At 43.1% G+C, this 22,481-nt stretch overlaps 1 protein-coding gene across 5 annotated transcripts in view; it reads left to right on the forward strand.

The window, feature by feature from the left end:
* The window catches only part of LOC124555207 (GATOR complex protein NPRL2), a 163,376-nt gene that overhangs the window by 65,242 nt on the left and 75,653 nt on the right, over window positions 1-22,481 (forward strand). For all 5 annotated transcript variants that reach the window (XM_047129053.1, XM_047129054.1, XM_047129057.1 and 2 more), the window contains one exon: window positions 22,222-22,378. In XM_047129053.1, the coding sequence (XP_046985009.1) occupies window positions 22,222-22,378 (157 nt within the window). The remainder of the gene's footprint in view (window positions 1-22,221; window positions 22,379-22,481) is intronic.

Below are 22,481 nucleotides of genomic sequence, written 5' to 3' on the forward strand. Positions count from 1 at the left end.
CTTCTAGAAGGGGCTAGGTGGTGGTTGGAATCGTACAGTCATTGTCTCATACTTGTACTGCTCATGAAGCTGAATGCTGTCTCTTCTGTCAATAGCATTCTAGTCAAAGATGCTGATCTTTGATTAGGTGTGCCATAAATAGCAGAATATTATGAAAAGCATAGTGTAGACAACACACACACACACACACACACACACACACACACACACACACACGCACACACACAACACACACACACACACACACACACACACACACACACACACGCTCGAATGCTTGTCCAGTTGGCTTTGGGTTTTGATTGGAAATGTGTAGGCTCTGTCTCAGTGTTTTCTGCATGTTGGAATGCTTCAAACCAATCTCTGCTGCAATTCTTTCTACAGATTTCCTTGGATTTTGCTGAGTAATTTCAGAAATCATGGCGGCATTTTCAGGAATGACTACAGTTTGCCTGGGGCCTACATTCCCCACTAGACCGTCAGCCATGCTGCCTGCCCATTGGAATTTGGCAAAGAGCTTGCAAATGGTTTTTGCATCAAATCCTGTTTGAGAACTGCACCTTGTTGCTGTAGGACTGTGATAAAACCTGTGGTATTCTAGTACTCGAAAAACACATTGTTTAATGGAAAACGTGATTTCAATCTCTTCATTTGGTATGCTAACCCCCTTTCACATTTCAGTGGTGTAACTGGTCACAGTGTGCTACCGAGCGAGGTGGCGCAGTGGTTAGCACACTGGACTCGCATTCGGGAGGACGACTGTTCAATCCCGTCTCCGGCCATCCTGATTTAGGTTTTCCGTGATTTCCCTAAAATCGCTTCAGGCAAATGCTGGGATGGTTCCTTTGAAAGGGCACGGCCGATTTCCTTCCCCATCCTTCCCTCACCCGAGCATGCGCTCCATCTCTACTGACCTCGTTGTCGACGGGACGTTAAACACTAATCTCCTCCTCCTCCACAGTGTGCTACAGCACACTATTTATAGGCACTACATTGCAATTACAGTTCATCTGTTTTGCAGATTTTCGAACTATTGGGAAACTTGTGTATAAAATTCTTACAGCTTTCACAATAAACATACCGTTTGCAGAAATCATTTGTCAATCTTTGTTTTAGATATTTTTAATTTCGAAATCAGGGATTCCTTTACTGGACAGCCTGTATACACTTAAAAGGCCCTGGGGTAGCCAATTCAACGTGATAGGGTCTTTATATACCTCTGCCAACACAAGAATCGCACTTCTGAAGCCTGAGCTGCTAGCTCCCTGTGTATGCTAAGCAGAGGAAAGTCCACTGGACCTGACGGGGTACCAATTCGATTCTACACAGAGTACGCGAAAGAACTTGCCCCCCTTCTAACAGCCGTGTACCGCAAGTCTCTAGAGGAACGGAGGGTTCCAAATGATTGGAAAAGAGCACAGATAGTCCCAGTCTTCAAGAAGGGTCGTCGAGCAGATGCGCAAAACTATAGACCTATATCTCTTACGTCGATCTCTTGTAGAATTTTAGAACATGTTTTTTGCTCAAGTATCATGTCATTTCTGGAAACCCAGAATCTACTATGTAGGAATCAACATGGATTCCGGAAACAGCGATCGTGTGAGACCCAACTCGCCTTATTTGTTCATGAGACCCAGAAAATATTAGATACAGGCTCCCAGGTAGATGCTATTTTTCTTGACTTCCGGAAGGCGTTCGATACAGTTCCGCACTGTCGCCTGATAAGCAAAGTAAGAGCCTACGGAATATCAGACCAGCTGTGTGGCTGGATTGAGGAGTTTTTGGCAAACAGAACACAGCATGTTGTTATCAATGGAGAGACGTCTACAGACGTTAAAGTAACCTCTGGCGTGCCACAGGGGAGTGTTATGGGACCATTGCTTTTCACAATATATATAAATGACTTAGTAGATAGTGTCGGAAGTTCCATGCGGCTTTTCGCGGATGATGCTGTAGTATACAGAGAAGTTGCTGCATTAGAAAATTGTAGCGAAATACAGGAAGATCTGCAGCGGATAGGCACTTGGTGCAGGGAGTGGCAACTGACCCTTAACATAGACAAATGTAATGTATTGCGAATACATAGAAAGAAGGATCCTTTATTGTATGATTATATGATAGCGGAACAAACACTGGTAGCAGTTACTTCTGTAAAATATCTGGGAGTATGCGTACGGAACGATTTGAAGTGGAATGATCATATAAAACTAATTGTTGGTAAGGCGGGTACCAGGTTGAGATTCATTGGGAGAGTGCTTAGAAAATGTAGTCCATCAACAAAGGAGGTGGCTTACAAAACACTCGTTCGACCTATACTTGAGTATTGCTCATCAGTGTGGGATCCGTACCAGGTCGGGTTGACGGAGGAGATAGAGAAGATCCAAAGAAGAGCGGCGCGTTTCGTCACTGGGTTATTTGGTAACCGTGATAGCGTTACGGAGATGTTTAATAAACTCAAGTGGGAGACTCTGCAAGAGAGGCGCTCTGCATCGCGGTGTAGCTTGCTCGCCAGGTTTCGAGAGGGTGCGTTTCTGGATGAGGTATCGAATATATTGCTTCCCCCTACTTATACTTCCCGAGGAGATCACGAATGTAAAATTAGAGAGATTAGAGCGCGCACGGAGGCTTTCAGACAGTCGTTCTTCCCGCGAACCATACGCGACTGGAACAGGAAAGGGAGGTAATGACAGTGGCACGTAAAGTGCCCTCCGCCACACACCGTTGGGTGGCTTGCGGAGTATCAATGTAGATGTAGATGTAGATGTAGTAGATGCCCATCTCCCTCTGGCATCAGGACTCCCAGCATTGGCTGTCTTGCCAGATGACCTCTGCTGCAGTAGGATAGTGCCAGTGGGGAGACCCCTTGATTGAATTAGGTGGCATTATGGCAGATGTTTCGCACATGAAAGGAATGAGACGAAATGAACACATTAGTCATATTGATCTGGCTGTCTCAAAAAATAGATATCAGTATTTCAATGCAGACAGTTACAATACAGCTTTCTCTACACTGGCTACTCTGCTAGAAGACAGAATGAAACATCCAATATTTTTCATAGACTAAAGACGCAGTGGAAAGTAGATGCACTGGAAAAATGTGAAACGAGTCACTATTGATTAAAGCCTCCTTTACTGCATACTCCTAAGCACTTCAGGCATATGAAAGACTTGGTGACCTATCTGTAACTATTACTCCACATAAAACTTTGAGTATGGTATGAGGCATTATCTTGCACAGAGAACTTACACTCCACACACACATGAGGATGTATGAACTAATCTAGCATGGCAGGACATAAGTTTTGTCCAACATGTATAAAAAGGGCCAACAGATAACTGGATGGATACAGGCACTTTCATCTTAGCTTTTGAAGGACGTGCCCTCTCAGAAAAAGTTAGTCATGTTGTATAGGTATGATGTGACACATTACATCTCACCACCCATGAGATGTTTTCTATACATTTTGGATATGTTATCCCACTCCACGGTACACCCAAAATGCAGAAACTGTGGAAGGTTGCTTCATGAAGGTCACCCTTGCAAACCATCACTTTTCTGTGTAAACTATGCAGAACACCTTCCACCAAGTTCACCAGCTTACACAGTATTTAAAAAGAAAACAAAAGTGCAAGAATATAGACTGATGGACTATGTGTCATATCTTGAAGTGAGAACAAAATTGACATCTTTTGTAACAAGCTGTTTTTTTTTTTTTTTTTTTTTTTTTTTTTTATCTAGAAAGAAAGCCGATGTGTGAAAGTTATTCATTGCAGATCACTGGTGATGTTTTGTTTCAGTAAAACAAAATGTGTTTGGTGACAAAAACATGAATTTTCTTGTTGACGCAAAGGCAGAATTAAAATACCTTCTGTTAAAAATATGAACACATGCATTCATTTGAGATGATGACCAGTTATGCCAAAGTCAAGGCTACCACCCAACCTACCTCAACTTTTTCAAAACAATATATACCACTTGCTATAAACCAAGAATATACAACCAAAACAACAAATTTTGTGCAAGAGAAATCTCCATCGCTCTTGATTTTAAATTTTACAGAGCCAAGAAAACCCTTGCAGGGGATACAGCAGGTGACACTTCATGTCTCTCAGACAGCACAAGAGAGGAGGACCCGTTCCACACCTTCTTCCTCTCAAAATATGATTGATGTACATCAGACACTAGTCAGTGGTTAAGAGAGACTAAGACATCAAGAGTCAAAGAACTGTCCGATTTTCTTTTTACCCAGATCTACAGTCTGAAACATACACACTTGAATACAACAAAAAGAGATAAAGAAGAAACAAAGGGGTAAACAAACAAACTAAAGAAGTAATTTGTTGGTTCTGGTGGAACTGGAATGCTGCTCGACAGCAGAAGACTTTGTAGACACTACACCAACAGCCCAGAAAACATTGAAACATTCTGCAGATTAGTGTATATCATCTTTCGCTTTAATGACCATACTGGCATTTTTTAGTGATTTCACAATGGAATTGCAGTGGCTACTGTCACCATCTGGAAGAAATTCGACACATAATCACAAACTACCCACAGTGTATATAGCAACACAAGAATAAAGATTTGTGGAAGCCAGCTTCTTACACCTAGAAGATATATAATGTATATGACAAACATAGGATGAACACAGAATGAACATCTCAGGGTGTCGATACGTGCTAGTCAAATCGGACACCTTCTCTGAGCCAACACCTATGAGCACTGCATGCAATTTCCATTAGAGTACAACTGAGCATAATGCCGACAATTTGTAATATCTACTTTCCCCCTGACCTAGATATTGGCTACAGAGAAATGGAAGACATAATCACAGCTACTCGTATCTTTCATTTTATTGGAAGATTTTAATGCCCATAATCACATATAGGGCAGTGAGATGACTTGTAGGGGATAACTACTAGAGAGATTATTCTCAGACCTTCATCTCTGCCTAAGTAATTTGGGAGCCCTAACACATTCAGGACCACCCATCGCTCCTATTATGCAATAGATTTGACAATCTGCAATCCTAATCTCACAGTGGAGCATTTGCAATAACCTTTGCAATAATTACTATTATGTGACTGTTGTATCTGTCACAAATTTACAAGACACAGATCCTGTTGGTCACTGTGAAGAACCAATTGGAATGCTTTCACCACTGAAGTGCAGTTGCAATAAATACACAGATGATGATCGACGAAATAGTAGAAAATGCAACAGAAATAATCATCCAAGCTGTGAACACTATTACCACTATCTTCACATTCTCCTAGGCAGAAATGTGTTTCATGGTGGTGCAGAGAGATTGCAGATGCCATCAGAGAATGACAAAGTGCTCTCTCTACATTGACATAGACACCCCTCTACTGGAAATTTAATTTTATTCAAAAGATCAAAGCCAAACACATTTTACTTAGTGAAACAAAAGAAGAATGAATGTAGGGAAACAGTGTTTATTCAGTGACAGTACACAACCCAGGTTCACAAGGGTGGCCCAAACTACAGCTTGTTAGTGGATTTCAAGCCACTAATAGAACACAGGGAATCCTTGATGAAGGGGAAATTAACACCACTTCCTCTGACATTGCAAAACTTTTCATAATATATTATGCAGAAATGTCAGAATCTAAGGAATACATCCCCAGGACCAGACAACATCCAGAAAAAATGCGTTAACATCATGGCGATAATAGTAAAAATTCTATTCTAAAATTTTTTAATAAGGTTTAGCAAAATGATGAAATTCTGTCACAATGGAGAGTGAGTGTTTCATTACTTATACCAAAGCCAGGACGAGATCCAAAAAATAGAAAGCACTACAGGTCGATCAGTCTAATAAGTAACTTGGGTAAATTATTAGAAAAGACAGTTAATGCATGTTACTATTGGTGTTTGGAATCTAGAAATCTGCTCCCTCGATTTTAATGTGAATTCTCAAGATCTCAACCCCCAAGTGACCATCTTTTATGATCTGAGTTCATGATATGAGAGACCTTTGTGCAGCACTGAAATTTGCTCCCAGTAGCTTTTTTTTTATTATTATTATTTGGACAAGGAATCCAATACAACTTGGTGGCATCACATTTATCAACTCTGTATGGATGGAGTTTTCAAGGAAATTTGATTGGCTTCATACAAAAATTTTTTACCACTCAGACCGTTGAGAGTTGGGTGGGCACGACCCACAGTAACCACTACATGCTGGAAAATAGTCTGACAGTGATCATTTTCAAGTGCCACTCTGTTTTCAATTGCAATAAATGGCATAGTAGACATGATGGGACATACAGTCACTCCAGCATTACAAGTTGATTATCTTTGTTAACATTATAGTTCTTTATCATTAGGTACAGTAGAATTCCAGCTACAGACAGCTATATGAAAGGCACAAAAAATGGGCTTAAAGCCATGGGTACGATTTCTCACCAAGTGAATTGTGTGTTGTGCACTTCTGTAGAATATATCTGCCCATCCTCATCAAGAATTATACCTTAAAACCCAACTGCCAGAAGTCTTGGACTAGTACCATTTTCTAGGACTTCTTTTTTATCATAAACCTACATGAGTACCACATGTATGACAAATAACGACTTCCTGCAGGAAGGAACTAGGTACAGTGTTCCCTCAGTAACAGTTCCTTACAAATTGAACTACTGTCTCAGTATTTTATAAAGGACTTGTTTTATTCCCTTTGGACTATGAAGCATTGTTATGGGTTAGCAGCACCCTCTGTCGTAGAAATATTAGATCCTGCCCACCGCAATGGAGTCCGTTTGGCAATTGTAGCTTTCCAAATGAGCCCAGTCAACAGCCTTCATATAGAAGTGGGAATACCATCACAAAACTATGTTTAACTATGTAATCATGATTAATCAAATGCCAAAAGACCCTAGTCATCCCATTTTATTCTAAAACCCAGCCATCACCTTACTCATGAACTGATGTTGAAAAGGGTGCCCAACAGCAGTATGACTAGAAGACTTCCAACAAGAACCTCAGTTTCCTCCAGTTAGCTGTACACAATACTCTCTCTTGCAAACACCTCCATGCCATGTGCTCCAATCAGCAGTAAGGGTCAACCTATGGTGAAATACCAGAGACAGTATAACTACTGTTTTTTTATCGCTGTGTCATCCAAGTGTATCCCCATTTTAATCTGCTTTACACAGATGGCTCCAAAGATAATTATTTGAGTCTGCTAGGCACACATGCACAGCTGGAATCAAAAATGTTCTCTACCAAAAGAATGTAGAATTTATATTGCAGAGTTAGTAGCTGTCCATAGAGCATTAACAAACATAATAACTTTCCCGTGACAGAATTTCATTATATGCAGTGACTGCTTGAGTGCTTTGACAACAGTAGACAAGTGCTATCCAAAACATCCACTAACCTCTGCCACTCATGAGCAACTGTATGTCCTTTGACACTACATCCTGAAGAAATGGATAGACAAATGGCAAGATAATACACACAACAGACCATTGAACATACCACTAAGGCCTAGCAGACTTCGCTATGTAGCTCAATAAAGAAACTTATTGCCTTATGCCATCTCAGAATTTGACATACCAAAATAACTCATGAGTTTCTTCTATAATGAGAACAATGTCCTCCATGCTTGTGGTGAAACATTAACAATTCAACACATCCTTGAAACTGCAACATCAAATGGACATGGGACACCACTTGTCAGAGATTCTAACAGATGATGAAACAGCTATAAACCTTATGCTACACCTTCTACAAAGAAGTGGATATTACAAGACTGAAAGACAACACCGTTATTTGTCGGCTTAGGGGACGGAAGTGGGAGGGTGGGCCCCTAGTCACCAATTTAGCCTGTAGGCACCACCCAATACATTCTTCCCACCCGAACTTGCCATGGATGACAAAATATCTTTAAACCTAAGATACTAACTATATATATAGTAGGTTGGCATTTTAACTGCTAGGCAGTGATATAAAATTTGGACGTATGAATTTTAGTAGTTTAGTTAGCCATTCATGTACTGAGTACAAAACTTGTGAGTCTTTTATTACTATTTGACAAAGAGAGGGACAGTAAAATTGTCTCGCACCCATATCTTTAGACATCAGGATATGATTGAGGGATTAATAATGACGTAATTCAGTCCCTTTATATTTATCACTACCACTACCCATCTCACACATCCTGCTTTTTGGTAAACACTTAATATGTTTCACAGGCTTAGATTCGCTGTAAGCTTCGGACAGCTCCACATAGCTGCTGCTAAGTAGAATGGGTACTGTGCCCTGGGTTCTCGGTTCTTCCTGTAATCTGCATCCCCTTTACAGAATATCTATCATGCCACTTACATGTCATTCAGTCAAGTGGCCAGGCAGGTTGCATATCTGACTTTCTTGTAGGGGAAGCAGTACATATGGGAGTAGATGATACTTAAGGTATTTAAGATAACTCTGCTACCATGTCAATGTATACTTGAAAGTTTGATACATAATCATCCTGTCTGATTACCTGCATCCATTCATATCCATTGTGCATTCCAATGGACTTGGGCAATTCCAGCAGGGCAGTGCGACACCCCACACTTCCAGAATTGCTACAGAGTGGCTCCAGGAACAGTCTTCCAAGTTTAAGCACTCCTGCTAGCCACAAAACTCCCCAGACATGAACATTATTGATTGTATTGGGGATGCCTTGCAATGTGCTGTTCAGAAGAGATCTCCACCCCCTTGTACTCTTAGGGATTTATGGACAGCCCTGCAGGATTCATAGTGTCAGTTCCCTCTAGCATTACTTCAGACATTAGTTGAGTCCATGTCGCATCGTGTCGCAGCAGTTCTGTGTGCTTGCGGGGCCCCTACACAATATTAGGCAGGTGTACCAGTTTCTTTGGCTCTTCAGTGTAAAATGTGCATCCGTAATGCAAGACTCACCTCACAAGAGTCCTATACATGTTGAACGGAATTTTTAGGGGAGCTCCCCACCATGTGCCAGCCACGTATCTAAGTTCACTCATCTTTATTTTTGTATTAGTTGTGTTAGCATTTATGTGAGGTCTCCACGTTAGTTTGTGTATCCCTCATCATTTCATCATCATTCATGAAGGTGGCGAGATTGGACTGAGCAAAAGTTGGGAATTTGTATGGGCGCTGATAACCGCACAGTTGAGTGCCCCACAAACCAATCATCATCATCATCATCATCATCATCATCATGCACATTAGTCTCGAGTCAATTCCCATGCCTAGTAACTTAGCTTTACTCGTGAATAGGATATTTATTCCACCAACCCTCATGCTGTTCAAGTAGTGTGGAATTATTCTTCCCATGAAAATAAATATTGATGATGTTTTCAAGTGTTATCTCCAGAACAATCTCTCCCAGGCAAATTCTAATGTTTGATACAGCATGAGCCATAATTTCCTTTGATGTTTCAAAGGAATAAACTGTCAGATACAGGCAAAGATCATCAGTGAATTATGAGGTACATACCCTTGGATATGATGGCGTGCCTAGCAGAATAATAAAGTACTGTTCTGCGCATGTTAGCCCTGTATTTAGCCATATTTGTAATTTTTCCTTCAGGAATGGTCAGTTTCCTGAACAATGAAAGTAATCAGTAGTAAAGCCGCTTTATAAAAAGGGAGAAATGGACAATGTAGACAGTTTTATACCTATTTCTATGCCATCAGTGTTTGCTGAAGTTATTGAAAAGACTGTGTATGAAAGGATAATTGATCATTTTATATCACATGATTTGCTATCAAATGTACAGTTCGATTTTAGAAGTCGTTTAACAACTGAAAATGCTATATTATCTTTTCTCTGCGGGGTACTGGATGGGTTAAACAAAAGGTTTTGAACACTAGGCATAATTATTGATTTAACTAAAACATTTGATCATGTTGTCCACAAAAATATTGCTCCAGAAGTTGGACTATTACAGAGTACGGGGAGTAGCTCACAGTTGATTCACCTCTTACTTTAGCAACAGACAGCAAAAGGTCATTATTCACAGTGTTGAGAATGGCTGTGATGTGGGGTGTGAGTGGGATACGGTCAAATGGTGGGAGAGGGATGGGATGGGAGGGGGGGGGGGGGGGTGCCTCAGGGATCAGTTTTGGGGCTACTCCTGTTCCTTATTTATATACATGATATATCCCCTCTAGTATTACAGGTAACTCTAAAATATTTATTTCTGGTAATGACACTAGCTTGGTAGTAAGCGATGTTGTGTGCAACATTGGCTCGTTTTCAAATGGTGCAGTTCATGACATAAGTTCATGGCTTGTAGAAAATAAACTAACGCTACATCACAGTAAGACTCAGTTTTTACAGTTTCTAACAAACAATTCAATAAAACCTGACGTTTTAATTTCACAGAATGAGCATATGATTAGTGAAACTAAACAGTTCAAATTTCTAGGTGTTCAGATAGATAGTAAACTGTCATGGAAAGCTCATGTTCAGAATCTTGCTTAAAGACTTAATGCTGCCATTTTTGCTATTCGAATGGTATCTGAAGTGAGTGATTGTTCGACACAGAAATTAGTCTACTTTGCATATTTTCATTCGCTTATGTCGTATGGTATTATATTTTGGGGTAACACTTCCCATTCTAAAAGAGTATTTTTGGGGCAGAAACGGGCAGTTTGGGCAATAAGTGGTGTAAGTTCACGAATTCAAAAATCTTAGCAGTAATCCACACGCTTTCAAATTCAAACTGAAGAGTTTCCTCATGGATCACCCCCTTCTATTCTGTCAAGGAGTTCCTTGAAAAATTAAGCTGATTCTTGTTGTATTGTTGATTGCCTCTACTTAAACTTATGGCTTGACTTTTTTTGGGTTTATAAACATTTTATTTTTGTGTGTTATTACTTTTATGTTGTAATTTCATCTACTGACACATGTACTGTCTTTGGAGATTTGCTCCTCAAATTGGTGCTAAGGAACTTGACATGTAAATAAATAAAAATAATAGAAACATTTTTCAAGGTCTCGTTTATACACTGTGTACAGGAGAAAGCTGTGTGTGGCTACTTGAGGAAGACCATGGTCGGCTATTTGAGACCTGATTTCCATTTGCGTCATAGGCAGCGAAGATTTTAATTCCACAGATTAGTTTCAGAGGTAATCCAGTTGAAATGAGTTTTCTTTCCAATACTCTGATTTTCACATTGTCATCCTAAATTTATCCTACATATGGAGACTCATATACGGACATTGGCAGGTAAAAATTAAAAGTCTGTGACTCTAATAAATAAAAACAAACTACCTACAACACAAAGTATAGTAGTATGTGCTAGATTAAAAAAGATATTTTTTTATGACACAAGCTCTGGTCATCATGCAAGCTTCAGTTGTACAGGACATATGAATTTTTGCGGCGGCGTTCGTAGGGACAAACAATTCGCTGTAGAAACGGCTTACGAAGTCACCGCCACACTTTTAATAGCGGGCCGACCGGTCTGCTGGAACAGTGAACAGAAAGATGAAAACCCAAACACTCTGATTAAACAAAAGTCGGTACTTATCTTTATTAACGAAGATACAGAAACACGGTAGTGATCTCCGTGTCTACAGAGATCTGTCTAGTTCGAGTCGGAGCGGCTAGGTCAACGTCGGCTGACGACAAACAACAACTCTGCTGCGATGAACACACAACTGACTAGCAAGTACACAATTCGGAGGCGAGTATACAACTGAGCGGCGAATACAGAACTGTCCTAGCGCTCGCGACTCCAGCGCTTAAGAAACCAGAAGCCAGCGGTGGCGCGCAGACTTGCGGCGATTTCCTGTCTCGCTGGCGCTGCTTATGCGGACGGCGTCCGGACTTTGATGCTGCCAACCTTTTGGCAGCGGGCTCGGGTGGCATTACTGTCTAGGATATAAAACTCCTCCCCCCCAAATCGCCGCACCGTCGTTGAATAATGACGTGGCGAGCGTCGACGGTGGGGGAGGGCTCTGGCCGCAGGCGTAGCAGAAGAGACCGGGGCGGAGACTGTTGTCGGTGGCAGTCCCCGGTCCTCACCCCAGCATTGGCTGCGCGGGGCCTCGGGAAACACCGACTGAAAACCGAGGTCAGGGTGCACGCCTGTGACCACGGGCGCAGCTTCTGGTACTGGACGCGACGGGGCGTCGGGACCCACGAAGAGAGGCAGCGTCTCCTGACGCTGCGTCGACGGCTGCTGAGTGGGCGCCGGACAAGGCGCTGCGGTGTCAGACTCCTTGGGGTGCCCAAGGAAAGCGGCTGCAGGACAGGCTGCACAGCCACCGCTTGGGAAGGCGGCCCGGCTGAGGGGTCGACGTCCATCAGCTCCGAAGGCGGTGGCGACTGAAGAGGGACCGCAGGCGCCGGAGGAACCACCAGGGGCGCTCCCGGATGAAGCTGCGCGGGAGGCATCAACGGGACGGGCTGTCAGCGTGGTAGCGGCGACGGCTGCTGCTGCTGCCCTGGGGGCGGCAGCGAAGTCGGAAGGCGCGGCTGGAACCCGCCGCGGACCAAATCTGTGGACAAAGAACGAGCGGCAGAATCTGGGCGGCCAGCGCGGCGCAACTGGTTCTGATGCCTCCTGTGCACCCCAGTAGCACCTTGAACACTATAAAAACCTCGACCCTGGACACTTATCACGGTACCACGTACCCAACGACGGCGACCGTGATAAACTCTGAAAAAAACGGCGTCGTTGCGCTGAAAACGCGTGCGATGCTCAGAAGCGGCGGGTCGATCCGGGGGGTGCAACAACCGTAGTAGGGTGCGATGACGACGGCCGTGGAGAAGCTCCGCAGGCGAAGGGCCGTCGCGTGGCGTGGTCCGGTACGACGACAGGAACGTGATGAGGGCCTGCTGACGAGAGTGCGTAGCACGAAGGCGGTCCATATGATCCTTGAATGTGCATACAAAACGTTCCGCTGCACCATTCGATTGAGGGTGGAACGGCGGAGTAAGAACATGGCGAATGCCATTGGCAGAACAAAAACTTTCAAATTCAGCAGAGGTAAATTGTGGACCATTGTCAGACACTAAAACTTCTGGAAGACCCTCAATACAAAAAATTGAAGTCAACGCCTGTATAGTTTGTGCAGACGTTGTAGACTGCATGGGCACAACAAACGGAAAATTACTAAATGCATCTATCACGATGAGCCAACGAGAATTCCAATATGGACCAGCGAAATCAATATGTACTCGCTGCCAGGGACCGGCAGGGCGTGTCCACTCAAAATAGCGTTGAGGCGGAGCAGCTTGGTGTTCGGCACATGTCGAACAATCTGTAGACGTCTGCGTAATCTGCTTATCAATGCCGATCCATGTACAATGACGGCGGGCAAGCTGCTTGGTGCGGACCACTCCCCAATGACCTTGATGCAACAAGTCGAGGACCTTGGATTGGAGCACTTGGGGAACCACTACACGAAGCTGGTCATTCTCGGTGCGTAACAGCAAAACTCCGTGCGAAACAGACAACAGATGACGTTGCGGATAATAGCGACGAACCACAGGATCCGATATGTCCTTTGCCTTGGACGGCCAACCACGTTGAACAAAACGTAATAGTAAACTCAGATGAGGATCTGTAGCTGTCTCACGTGCCACCTGACGATAATCAATCGGAAAATCCCGGAGGGATTGATGCTCATCGGCGTCAATCTGATGGCAAGAGTCGTCAGAGGAATCGAAGACATCATCCGCAGCAATCGGCAATCTAGAGAGCGCATCAGCGTTTGCATGCTGAGCTGTAGGGCGATACAGTATCTCATACTGGTATTGTGATAACAAAAGAGCCCAACGTTGTAGTCTCTGAGCTGTCCGCTGAGGAACTGGTTTAGACGGATGAAACAGTGACGTCAGGGGCTTGTGATCTGTTACTAAATAGAATGGTCTACCATAGAGGTAGTGATGGAATTTTGTGACACCGAACACAATAGCCAACGCTTCCTTGTCCAATTGGCTATAATTACACTGAGCTTTGTTTAGCAATTTAGATGCGAACGCAATAGGACGTTCGGTGTTACCGACTCGGTGAGACAACACAGCACCGAGGCCGAAAGAAGAGGCATCACAAGCTAACACCAGAGGCTTGTTAGGGTCGTAATGGACCAGACAACGATCATTCAATAAAGCCTCTTTAAGCTGCTGAAAGGCTGATTGGCAATCAGCTGACCACACAAACGGAACATTCTTACGGCGGAGGCGATGCAACGGTGCAGCAATCTGTGATGCATTAGGTATAAACCTAATATAATGTGTCAATTTGCCAAGAATTGCTTGCAATTCATGCAGATTGCAAGGGGCGGGCAAATCACGAATAGCTGCTAAATGTGACTGGGAGGGATGAATGCCTTGAGCATTAATAACATGTCCCAGATACTCCATCTCCGTAAGGAAAAATGAACATTTATCGATGTTGCAACATAGGCCTGCCTGAGACAACACTGTAAACAAACACTCCAAATTACGGAAATGTTCAGCAGGCGTCCGACCGGACACAACAATATCGTCTAAATAGTTGCAACACGATGGCACATTAGCCAGAAGTTGTGACAAAAAACGCTGAAAAACAGCTGGAGCTGACGCACAACCAAAAGGCAAATGCAGAAAATGGAACAACCCCAACGACGTGTTTATGACAAAATACTGTTGTGATTGCTCGTCGAGGGGCAATTGCAAATATGCTTCACGGAGATCAATTTTGGAAAAGAAACGAGCTTCCCCTAACTTATCCATCAGCTCGTCCGGTCTAGGCAAAGGAAAAGAATCAATGACAGTCTGAGGATTAACTGTCGACTTAAAATCAGCACACAAACGTAACTTGCCAGACGGTTTCTTTATAATAACTAAGGGAGAAGCCCACTGGCTCGCTGAAACGGGTTGAATAACACCGTTGTTTTGCCAACGACGAAGTTCATCTGCTACAGGTGCCCGGAGGGCGTGAGGCACTGGACGAGCACGAAAATATCGAGGCTGAGCATTATCTTTTAACGTAATATGAGCGCCAAAGTTCGCAGCACAACCTAGTTCGTCTTTAAATATGTCACTGTATCGTTTACACAAATCGGTTATGCTGTCTTGCGGAACAACAACAGAATTAATTTGCAACACATTGTCTTGGATAGACAGGCCAAACAAGTCAAAACAGTCTAATCCGAAAATGTTTACACTGTCTGTAGCGTGGAGCACTGTGAATGAAACTGTTTTTGTATTGCCATGGAATGTGGCTGGCACGCTACATACACCTAACACAGGAATTTGTTCTCCACTATAAGTAGCCAAAGAATGTTTTGCCGCTGAAAGTTTAGGGCGGCCGATAGCCGCATACGTAGCACTATTTATGAGAGTCACAGACGCACCAGTGTCTAATTGAAAATTGAAGGTCTTAAACAAATAGTTTATTACACTGTCTCTGGATCGGTGCAGTGGAGGCGGAAGACACAAAATCAGCGCGTTTAGCGCGTGTTCGCTGCTTACGACAACTCGTGGGTTGGGCGGGTGGAACAACAACTCCTGCTTCACTTGCAGTCTGTACATTACGTTTTACAGCGTTTGAATTACGCTTGGGTCGCATAGCAGAGGGCTGGGTGGGTGGCTTATTGCGAACAAGTTTACTACCCACACGAACCGTGGAAGAGTCTTTAAACGCGACCTTCCGGGCGGGCTGGCTTTGAAGAACATGAATATCCATGGGCTGGGCAGCACTAGAATTGTTCTTGCGTTTACGCAAACAAACAGTCTGGATGTGTCCTTTCCTTTGACAAAAGTGACAAACCGCGTTTCTTAACGGGCAACGTTCACGAGGATGAGCAAGAACACACTTAGGGCAAGACTTAACTCTATCATTTTGCACACGCGGCTGACGAATGTGTTTAACATGACGCGGCCGGCTAGTGTTTACAGTCTGACTCTGCCGGTGGGGCCGCGGGCGTGACATAACTTGCTTAGCACAGGCAGTTTGAGAAATACATGGCTGATCTAACTCACACTCAGCATAGTCAAAAGTATCTTGGGCTTCAATGATGTTCATCACAGTCTCTAATGACGGGTCAGGCAACTTTAAGATAGCAGCACGAATACGAGAATCTGCAATGTTTTGAGTAATAGCGTCTCGTAACATGACATCACTGTAGGAAGCTCCACACACACAATTAAATCGGCACTGACGGGTGAGGCCCCGTAAATCTGTTAACCACTGTTTATTAGATTGATGTGGCAGTTTCTTTAATCTGAAGAACTTGAATCTGGCTGCTGCCACATGAACTCGGGACACGAAATACTCAGCAAGCTTGTTAACAACAACGTCATAGTCTAAAGCTTCTGGCTTGGATTCCGGGGACAACTTACAAAGTAGTCGATAGACTTCCACGCCTGCAGTGGAAATTAAATAAAGCTGCCGCTCAGTACCCGTGATTTTGTAGACTGTCATGTGCGCCTGCAACTGCGCGAAATATTCTCGCCATTCTTCTCTTGATGCATCAAAAGCACGGAAAGGTGGTGCTGCCTGTGCTTGTTCCTTTTGTGTAGGAGGATTAGCCGCTTGTTTGGCGATTGCTTCCACCAGACTTTGTATTTGCTGACTCTGTAACAAGATCAACTGTTGTAATTCGGCAGACATAGTGAACACAAATTAAACCAGCCCCCAAAATTTTATCGCTATAATTAGTATAACCAGAAACAAGTTGAACCAGCCCTGCACACGAGTTCGGAAGCCCTTGTCGCCAGTTTTGTGGCAGCGTTCGTAGGGACAAACAATTCGCTGTAGAAACGGCTTACGAAGTCACCGCCACATTTTTAATAGCGGGCCGACCGGTCTGCTGGAACAGTGAACAGAAAGATGAAAACCCAAACACTCTGATTAAATAAAAGTCGGTACTTATCTTTATTAACGAAGATACAGAAACACGGTAGTGAACTCCGTGTCTACAGAGATCTGTCTAGTTCGAGTCGGAGCGGCTAGGTCAACGTCGGCTGATGACAAACAACAACTCTGCTGCGATGAACACACAACTGACTAGCAAGTACACAATTCGGTGGCGAGTATACAACTGAGCGGCGAATACAGAACTGTCCTAGCGCTCGTGACTCCAGCGCTTAAGAAACCATAAGCCAGCGGTGGCGCGCGCAGACTTGCGGCGATTTCCTGTCTCGCTGGCGCTGCTTATGCGGACGGCGTCCGGACTTTGATGCTGCCAACCTTTTGGCAGCGGGCTCGGGTGGCATTACTGGCTAGGATATAACATGAATTGTGAAACTGTTGATTGAAAGTTTGATACTTAAGGAACTGTATTAAAAAAAATAATAATAATGTAGTGCTCTTCACATAAATAAATGTGTGGATTAGGGGAAAACAATTTTCCTAAGCTTTATAACACAGCAATAATTAGCAAAGTAAATGTTACATGTAACACCTAAGCTTTCTGAAGTTACTCCAACTCCTGTTGTATATAGGATGCTCATACGCCATGTCTCATTTTATATACTTCCTAAATGTTGGAGAAGTATATCCTGTTACATATATCACAATGCAGAAAAAAAGAGTTTCAGGAGTTGTCGATAGCTCACGGAATGCATGAAACAATCTGCAGCCTCTTGATTGTGGAAGGCTAGTCACAGACAATGTGAGCTGATGATATTGGTTGTGTTACCTGTTTCAAGTTAGGAGTGAGTTAGCCTCATTGATCGATAAAGTTGTTCTACCAGTATGGAAGCTTAAAAGAATTGACAAATATGTTCCCATTGATAGAATTGTGGTTACTCATTTTCAGTTTTATAGTTGGATGTTGTGTATGCATGCAACTTAATGGATGCACATGTAACTGATTAGCAATAGGTTTTGTATTAGATTGTGGAGCTGATGGTTAGTGAAAGAGAGATACTTGCCTAATACACTTCAGGAGCGAAATGCAAGTATTCTCATTGGCAATCCCCTTTTTCTGTTTTATACCTTTCCTCTGAAAAGTGCTCCTTCATCCCAGGACGCCTCCCAAGTTTATTTCCAATTTAAAAAGAGCTGGAAAAAACATGTCTAGGGGGAAGTCTCTAACCCTCAAATCATACTGGTAAGCTCCAACCACAACACACAGCATGAAACATGCTCGCATATGAGGGAAAAATGAAACCAGTCAGCTTCAGATGGGCAGGCAAAGCCACATTCCAATGGATTCCAGGTGCCAAGAACATATTCCCATTGTGAGGTTGTCCATGGGGTCAGAATACAAATCAAGTAAAATCCTTGCTTTATTAAAATTCAACTTGAATAATAACTTATCACCACCATTGCCCCTTCAGGTCGGGGAATGGCATGTTAAAAACTCCATGCTGTATAAAGAAGTATTCAGATAACGCAACAAATGGCAAATCTACTTGCCTCAAATTAAATCAAAGGTACATCTATGTTGGCACTTCATTTGTTTCATCCCTGATCAGGGTATGCACTGTTGTTCTTTTTATACTGCTGCAGTCAGATTTATTTATTCATTCATACGTAAAAAAAAAGTATTTTATTAAAATAATTTTTTTTGGTTAGGTGTCTAATTTCCTTCTGTATGGGCTATGGAGTTCCATTTAATCATTTTCATGGAATTTGGCAGACGTTTTGCTTATTCCAATTTTTATTTCCCCACCTTTCAGTTTATGGTATCCAGACACCTGCCCACATGTTATCCATACATTTTTGTTCCATTGGCAAGCTGTATGTGCTCTTTGATTACATATCTGTCATAATGTGGTTAGTATTTCCATATAAGGTTCCTCATGTCCCAAAAGGTTACACTTTTTTCATATGTTTATCCTGACTCAATCTCTTTCATGCAATTACTGTGGAGTGTTTTTGCCTCCTTCACTTCCATTCATCTGCTGTATTTCAGTTTTTCCATTTTAATTCTCAGTACATTAAGAATAGCTGTTCTAGATTCCATTTCCCCTCTGAAGTTTCTGGTTGGGTCTGAGAAGGTTATGTAACATTCTTGATTTTTTTTCTCTTGTTGAGGCTGCCTTTTATTATCTTTGTAGTATTTTTGCTGTGGGCTCGAACTATTGTTTTTCGTGCTTCTGTCTGCTAGCCCTTGGCAGAGTTTCCAAACGAAATTTCCATTAGATTCCTCTGATGTCAAGATTCTTTGAAGGACATATTGAAACTGGTGGTGTGGAACATTGATACTGAGGAGTTCTCCCACTTCGTCCCCCTTTTTAACATTCTACGATTGATAAGCATAGTAACCTATGGTTCTCTGTTTACTGTAATTTCCTGTAGGAACATTCCTGTCTTCCCAGTTGGTGAGGTTTCTTACCAGTAATTTGATACTTGCAGCTCTCATGACACTAGTTTTAATTAATTTCAAAATCAAATTGTATTGTCTACCTTGTAAAACGTATAGCATAGACACAATTGTTTCCGAACTTGTCTAATTTGCCCCTTGGCTGTCAAATATGAAAAGGTCTAGAAGTTTCTGCAATACTTTGAAAATGAGTACCCCTATGTTCTCCTTGCATATCTTTCAGGCAAGCATTCTGTGAGTGTGGCATGGCTTACTTGTATTTTCATTTCCACTGAGATGTGGTTGCCTTTCGTGTTGCTGGGCACTTAGGTAGCAAGTATACTTTCACAGCAAAAATCTCCACAGGTGGCAATTGATGACATGGCCTTTCTTGAACTGGGAATTCTACACAGTATTTTGTTGAATGTGAAATTGTGTGTCTGGAGAGAGTAGCTTCCATGTATTCCTTATGCAGCACCAACAGAAGTCCCACACTAGATACACAAGTAAACTTAGTGTTGTTTCCCAAGTGATGATAAAACATTGGGTGTAACTTCTTAACTGCAGAGAGCTAGGTTTTGTAAGGTTGATCCAGCACAGTTAGTGCAAATAAAAAGTCGGCGGCTATTTTTGATGTACTCTGAGATGGAGATCTCGATGAAATAAGGATGGATGAACAGTGGATAAGGCTTATATCAAAATGGATTTCATTACCTCGTTGGTGTTAAAACTACCTTTAAGATCATAAGAGCTAGTGTTCAATAGCAGCAAGGCCATGGGCTTGAGGGTTGTTTGTGTACAGGAAGGTGGTGTCAGCAATTAGAGTAGGGTCAAGGTGATAATGGAAATGGCATGACTGAGAGTGTTTGTATCTTTGATGCGAGAGGCTAGGCTATGGGCAATTGGGTCGAGGTGTTGGTTGACAAGACTGGAAATTCTCTCAGTGGAAGACCAGTTAACAGCTACATTGGGTGACCAGGATTGTTGGGTTTATGGAGTTTGGGAGGCATGTAGAAGGTGGGTGTGCAGGGGGTCATTAGGGTCAGGAGGGAGATAGATTCAGAGGAGAGATTCAGAGATGGGCCTAGATGCCAGCCTGTTTATAGGCCATCTAGAGGAAATCTTCCTACCCTCCCAAAACTCTTGTCTGGTTCTGGTTCATTGATAATATCTTCATGATCTGAACTCAGGGCCAAACCACCCTATCCTCACTCCTGTTTGCATCACTTGATCCTCCTCAACCCAATGTGCCATCTTCCTAGATGAGTCCTCCATCTATGTGATGGCTCCATCCATAACTCTGTCCCTATTAAGCCCACTGACCACCAACACCATCTGCTGCATATTGGTAGCTACTAAAATGTAGACTTTCACCGCCGGAAATATCATGTCCATTATAATTATCTGGGCTGTTATGCCATGGTCGGTTGATGAATTCTGTGTCGATTCCCAACGTTTCGTCTCCGACTGCGGGAGACATCTTCAAGGGGGTCCGTAGCTCAATGGAAGGTCCAACACACCCACTGGCTCGCTACTGACCCCCTTGAAGATGTCTCCCGCAGTCGGAGACGAAACGTTGGGAATTGACACAGAATTCATCAACCGACCACGGCATAACAGCCCGGATAATTATAATGGACATGATATTGGCAGCTGTCACACCTTCCATACCAAATAATTGCTTCTGTATGGCCTGGTGACCTGTGGGCAGCATATCTGCATTGATGAGAATTCCATTGCCCAGTGTGCTGAAGGTCCCTCCCTCCACAAAACATAGTCCACAAACAGATTTCCTGTGCCATATCCTCACACATTGCTAATTCTCCCCCACCCCAGACATAATCAGTTGCAAATGATCATCACCACATCAGATTGGAGCAACTGAACCATGTCCTCCTTCATGCCCATAAATGAGAGACATCCTACTCATGGTCTTCCCCACACCTCCTAAAGTGGTATTCCATTGCCCACTCAACCTACACAGCACCCTGGTCCATCCCTATGCCACTCCCACACCCAACATCTTCCTGCAGGGATTGTACCCCTGTGGAAGATTTACCAGGAGATCTGGCCGATTCACCTTCCCAACACATCCTATTCCAATCCTGCCATAGACTTATCCTATTCCATGAGAGGAATGGCCATCTGTGAAAGCAGCCATGTCATATACCAACTCTGCTGCAATTTCTGCTCAGCGTTTTATGTGGGCATTACCACCAACCTGCTGTCCACCAGAATGAATGGCCACAGCCGATTTGTAGCGAAGAACAGAATTGACCACCAAGTGGTACATCTTGCAGCTGAGCACCACATGCTAGAGTTAAGGCTGCTTCACAACCAGTGCCACATGGTCCTTTCCTACAATGTCAGCTTTTCTGAACTACATAGGTAGGAATTATCATTGCAGCACATTGTTTGCTCCCGCAACACACCTGGCCTTAAATGCCACTAACCCACTGTCCCCACACCCTTGGCTCAACAATTTCCACTTCATCTGTCCTGTCAGCTGCTACCAATCCCCATGCATCTGAGTGATCTCCATCATGTATTGCACCAACTCACTGGCTCTGGTGCCTGTGTATTGAATGCCTAGCTCATGCACCTGCCACCTCTACCTCCAGCATTTCTACCCCGCACATCTGCTGTCCCCCTTTGAGTTGCTAACTACCTGTTGCCAATCCCTCCTCCTGCCTCCCACCTCTTTATCCCAATACACACCCCAGCCATTGCAGTCTCCATCCCAGCCTACCTGCCAAATTGCAGACTTGGACTTGTGTGTCCCGTCAGCACATTGTAGGTGCAGGGGAAAGGGGGGGGGGGGCTGGGTATTGTTGGCTGTAAATTTTAAATAATAATCTTTGGTTCATGTTATGACACTTTCCAACATTATTTTGGGAAAAAATGGATCATTTGTGAAATAATAACATAAACCATTTACAGAGTTAATGCTGAAATCATATTCTTTTCTGTGTTTTAGCAATACATTTGGATATAAAATAACGGGATTTCCAGTGAGAATAGATGATGCAAAATACGCAAGAAATGCATACTACTTTAATCTCTGTTTTGTGTGTGATGCATGGGCTCGCACTGTGCAGTATGAACCTGTTGTGAAGAAACTTTCTGAATATTTGGTAAGTTATTTCAACTATTGTCACATTACACAACCAAATAAAAAAAATGATTCATAATATAAAAATGTAGGCATGTATATATGTCCCACATCTCTTCCTAAAA

The sequence above is a fragment of the Schistocerca americana genome, chromosome X (assembly GCF_021461395.2).
Source record: "Schistocerca americana isolate TAMUIC-IGC-003095 chromosome X, iqSchAmer2.1, whole genome shotgun sequence".
Taxonomy (NCBI): domain Eukaryota; kingdom Metazoa; phylum Arthropoda; class Insecta; order Orthoptera; family Acrididae; genus Schistocerca; species Schistocerca americana.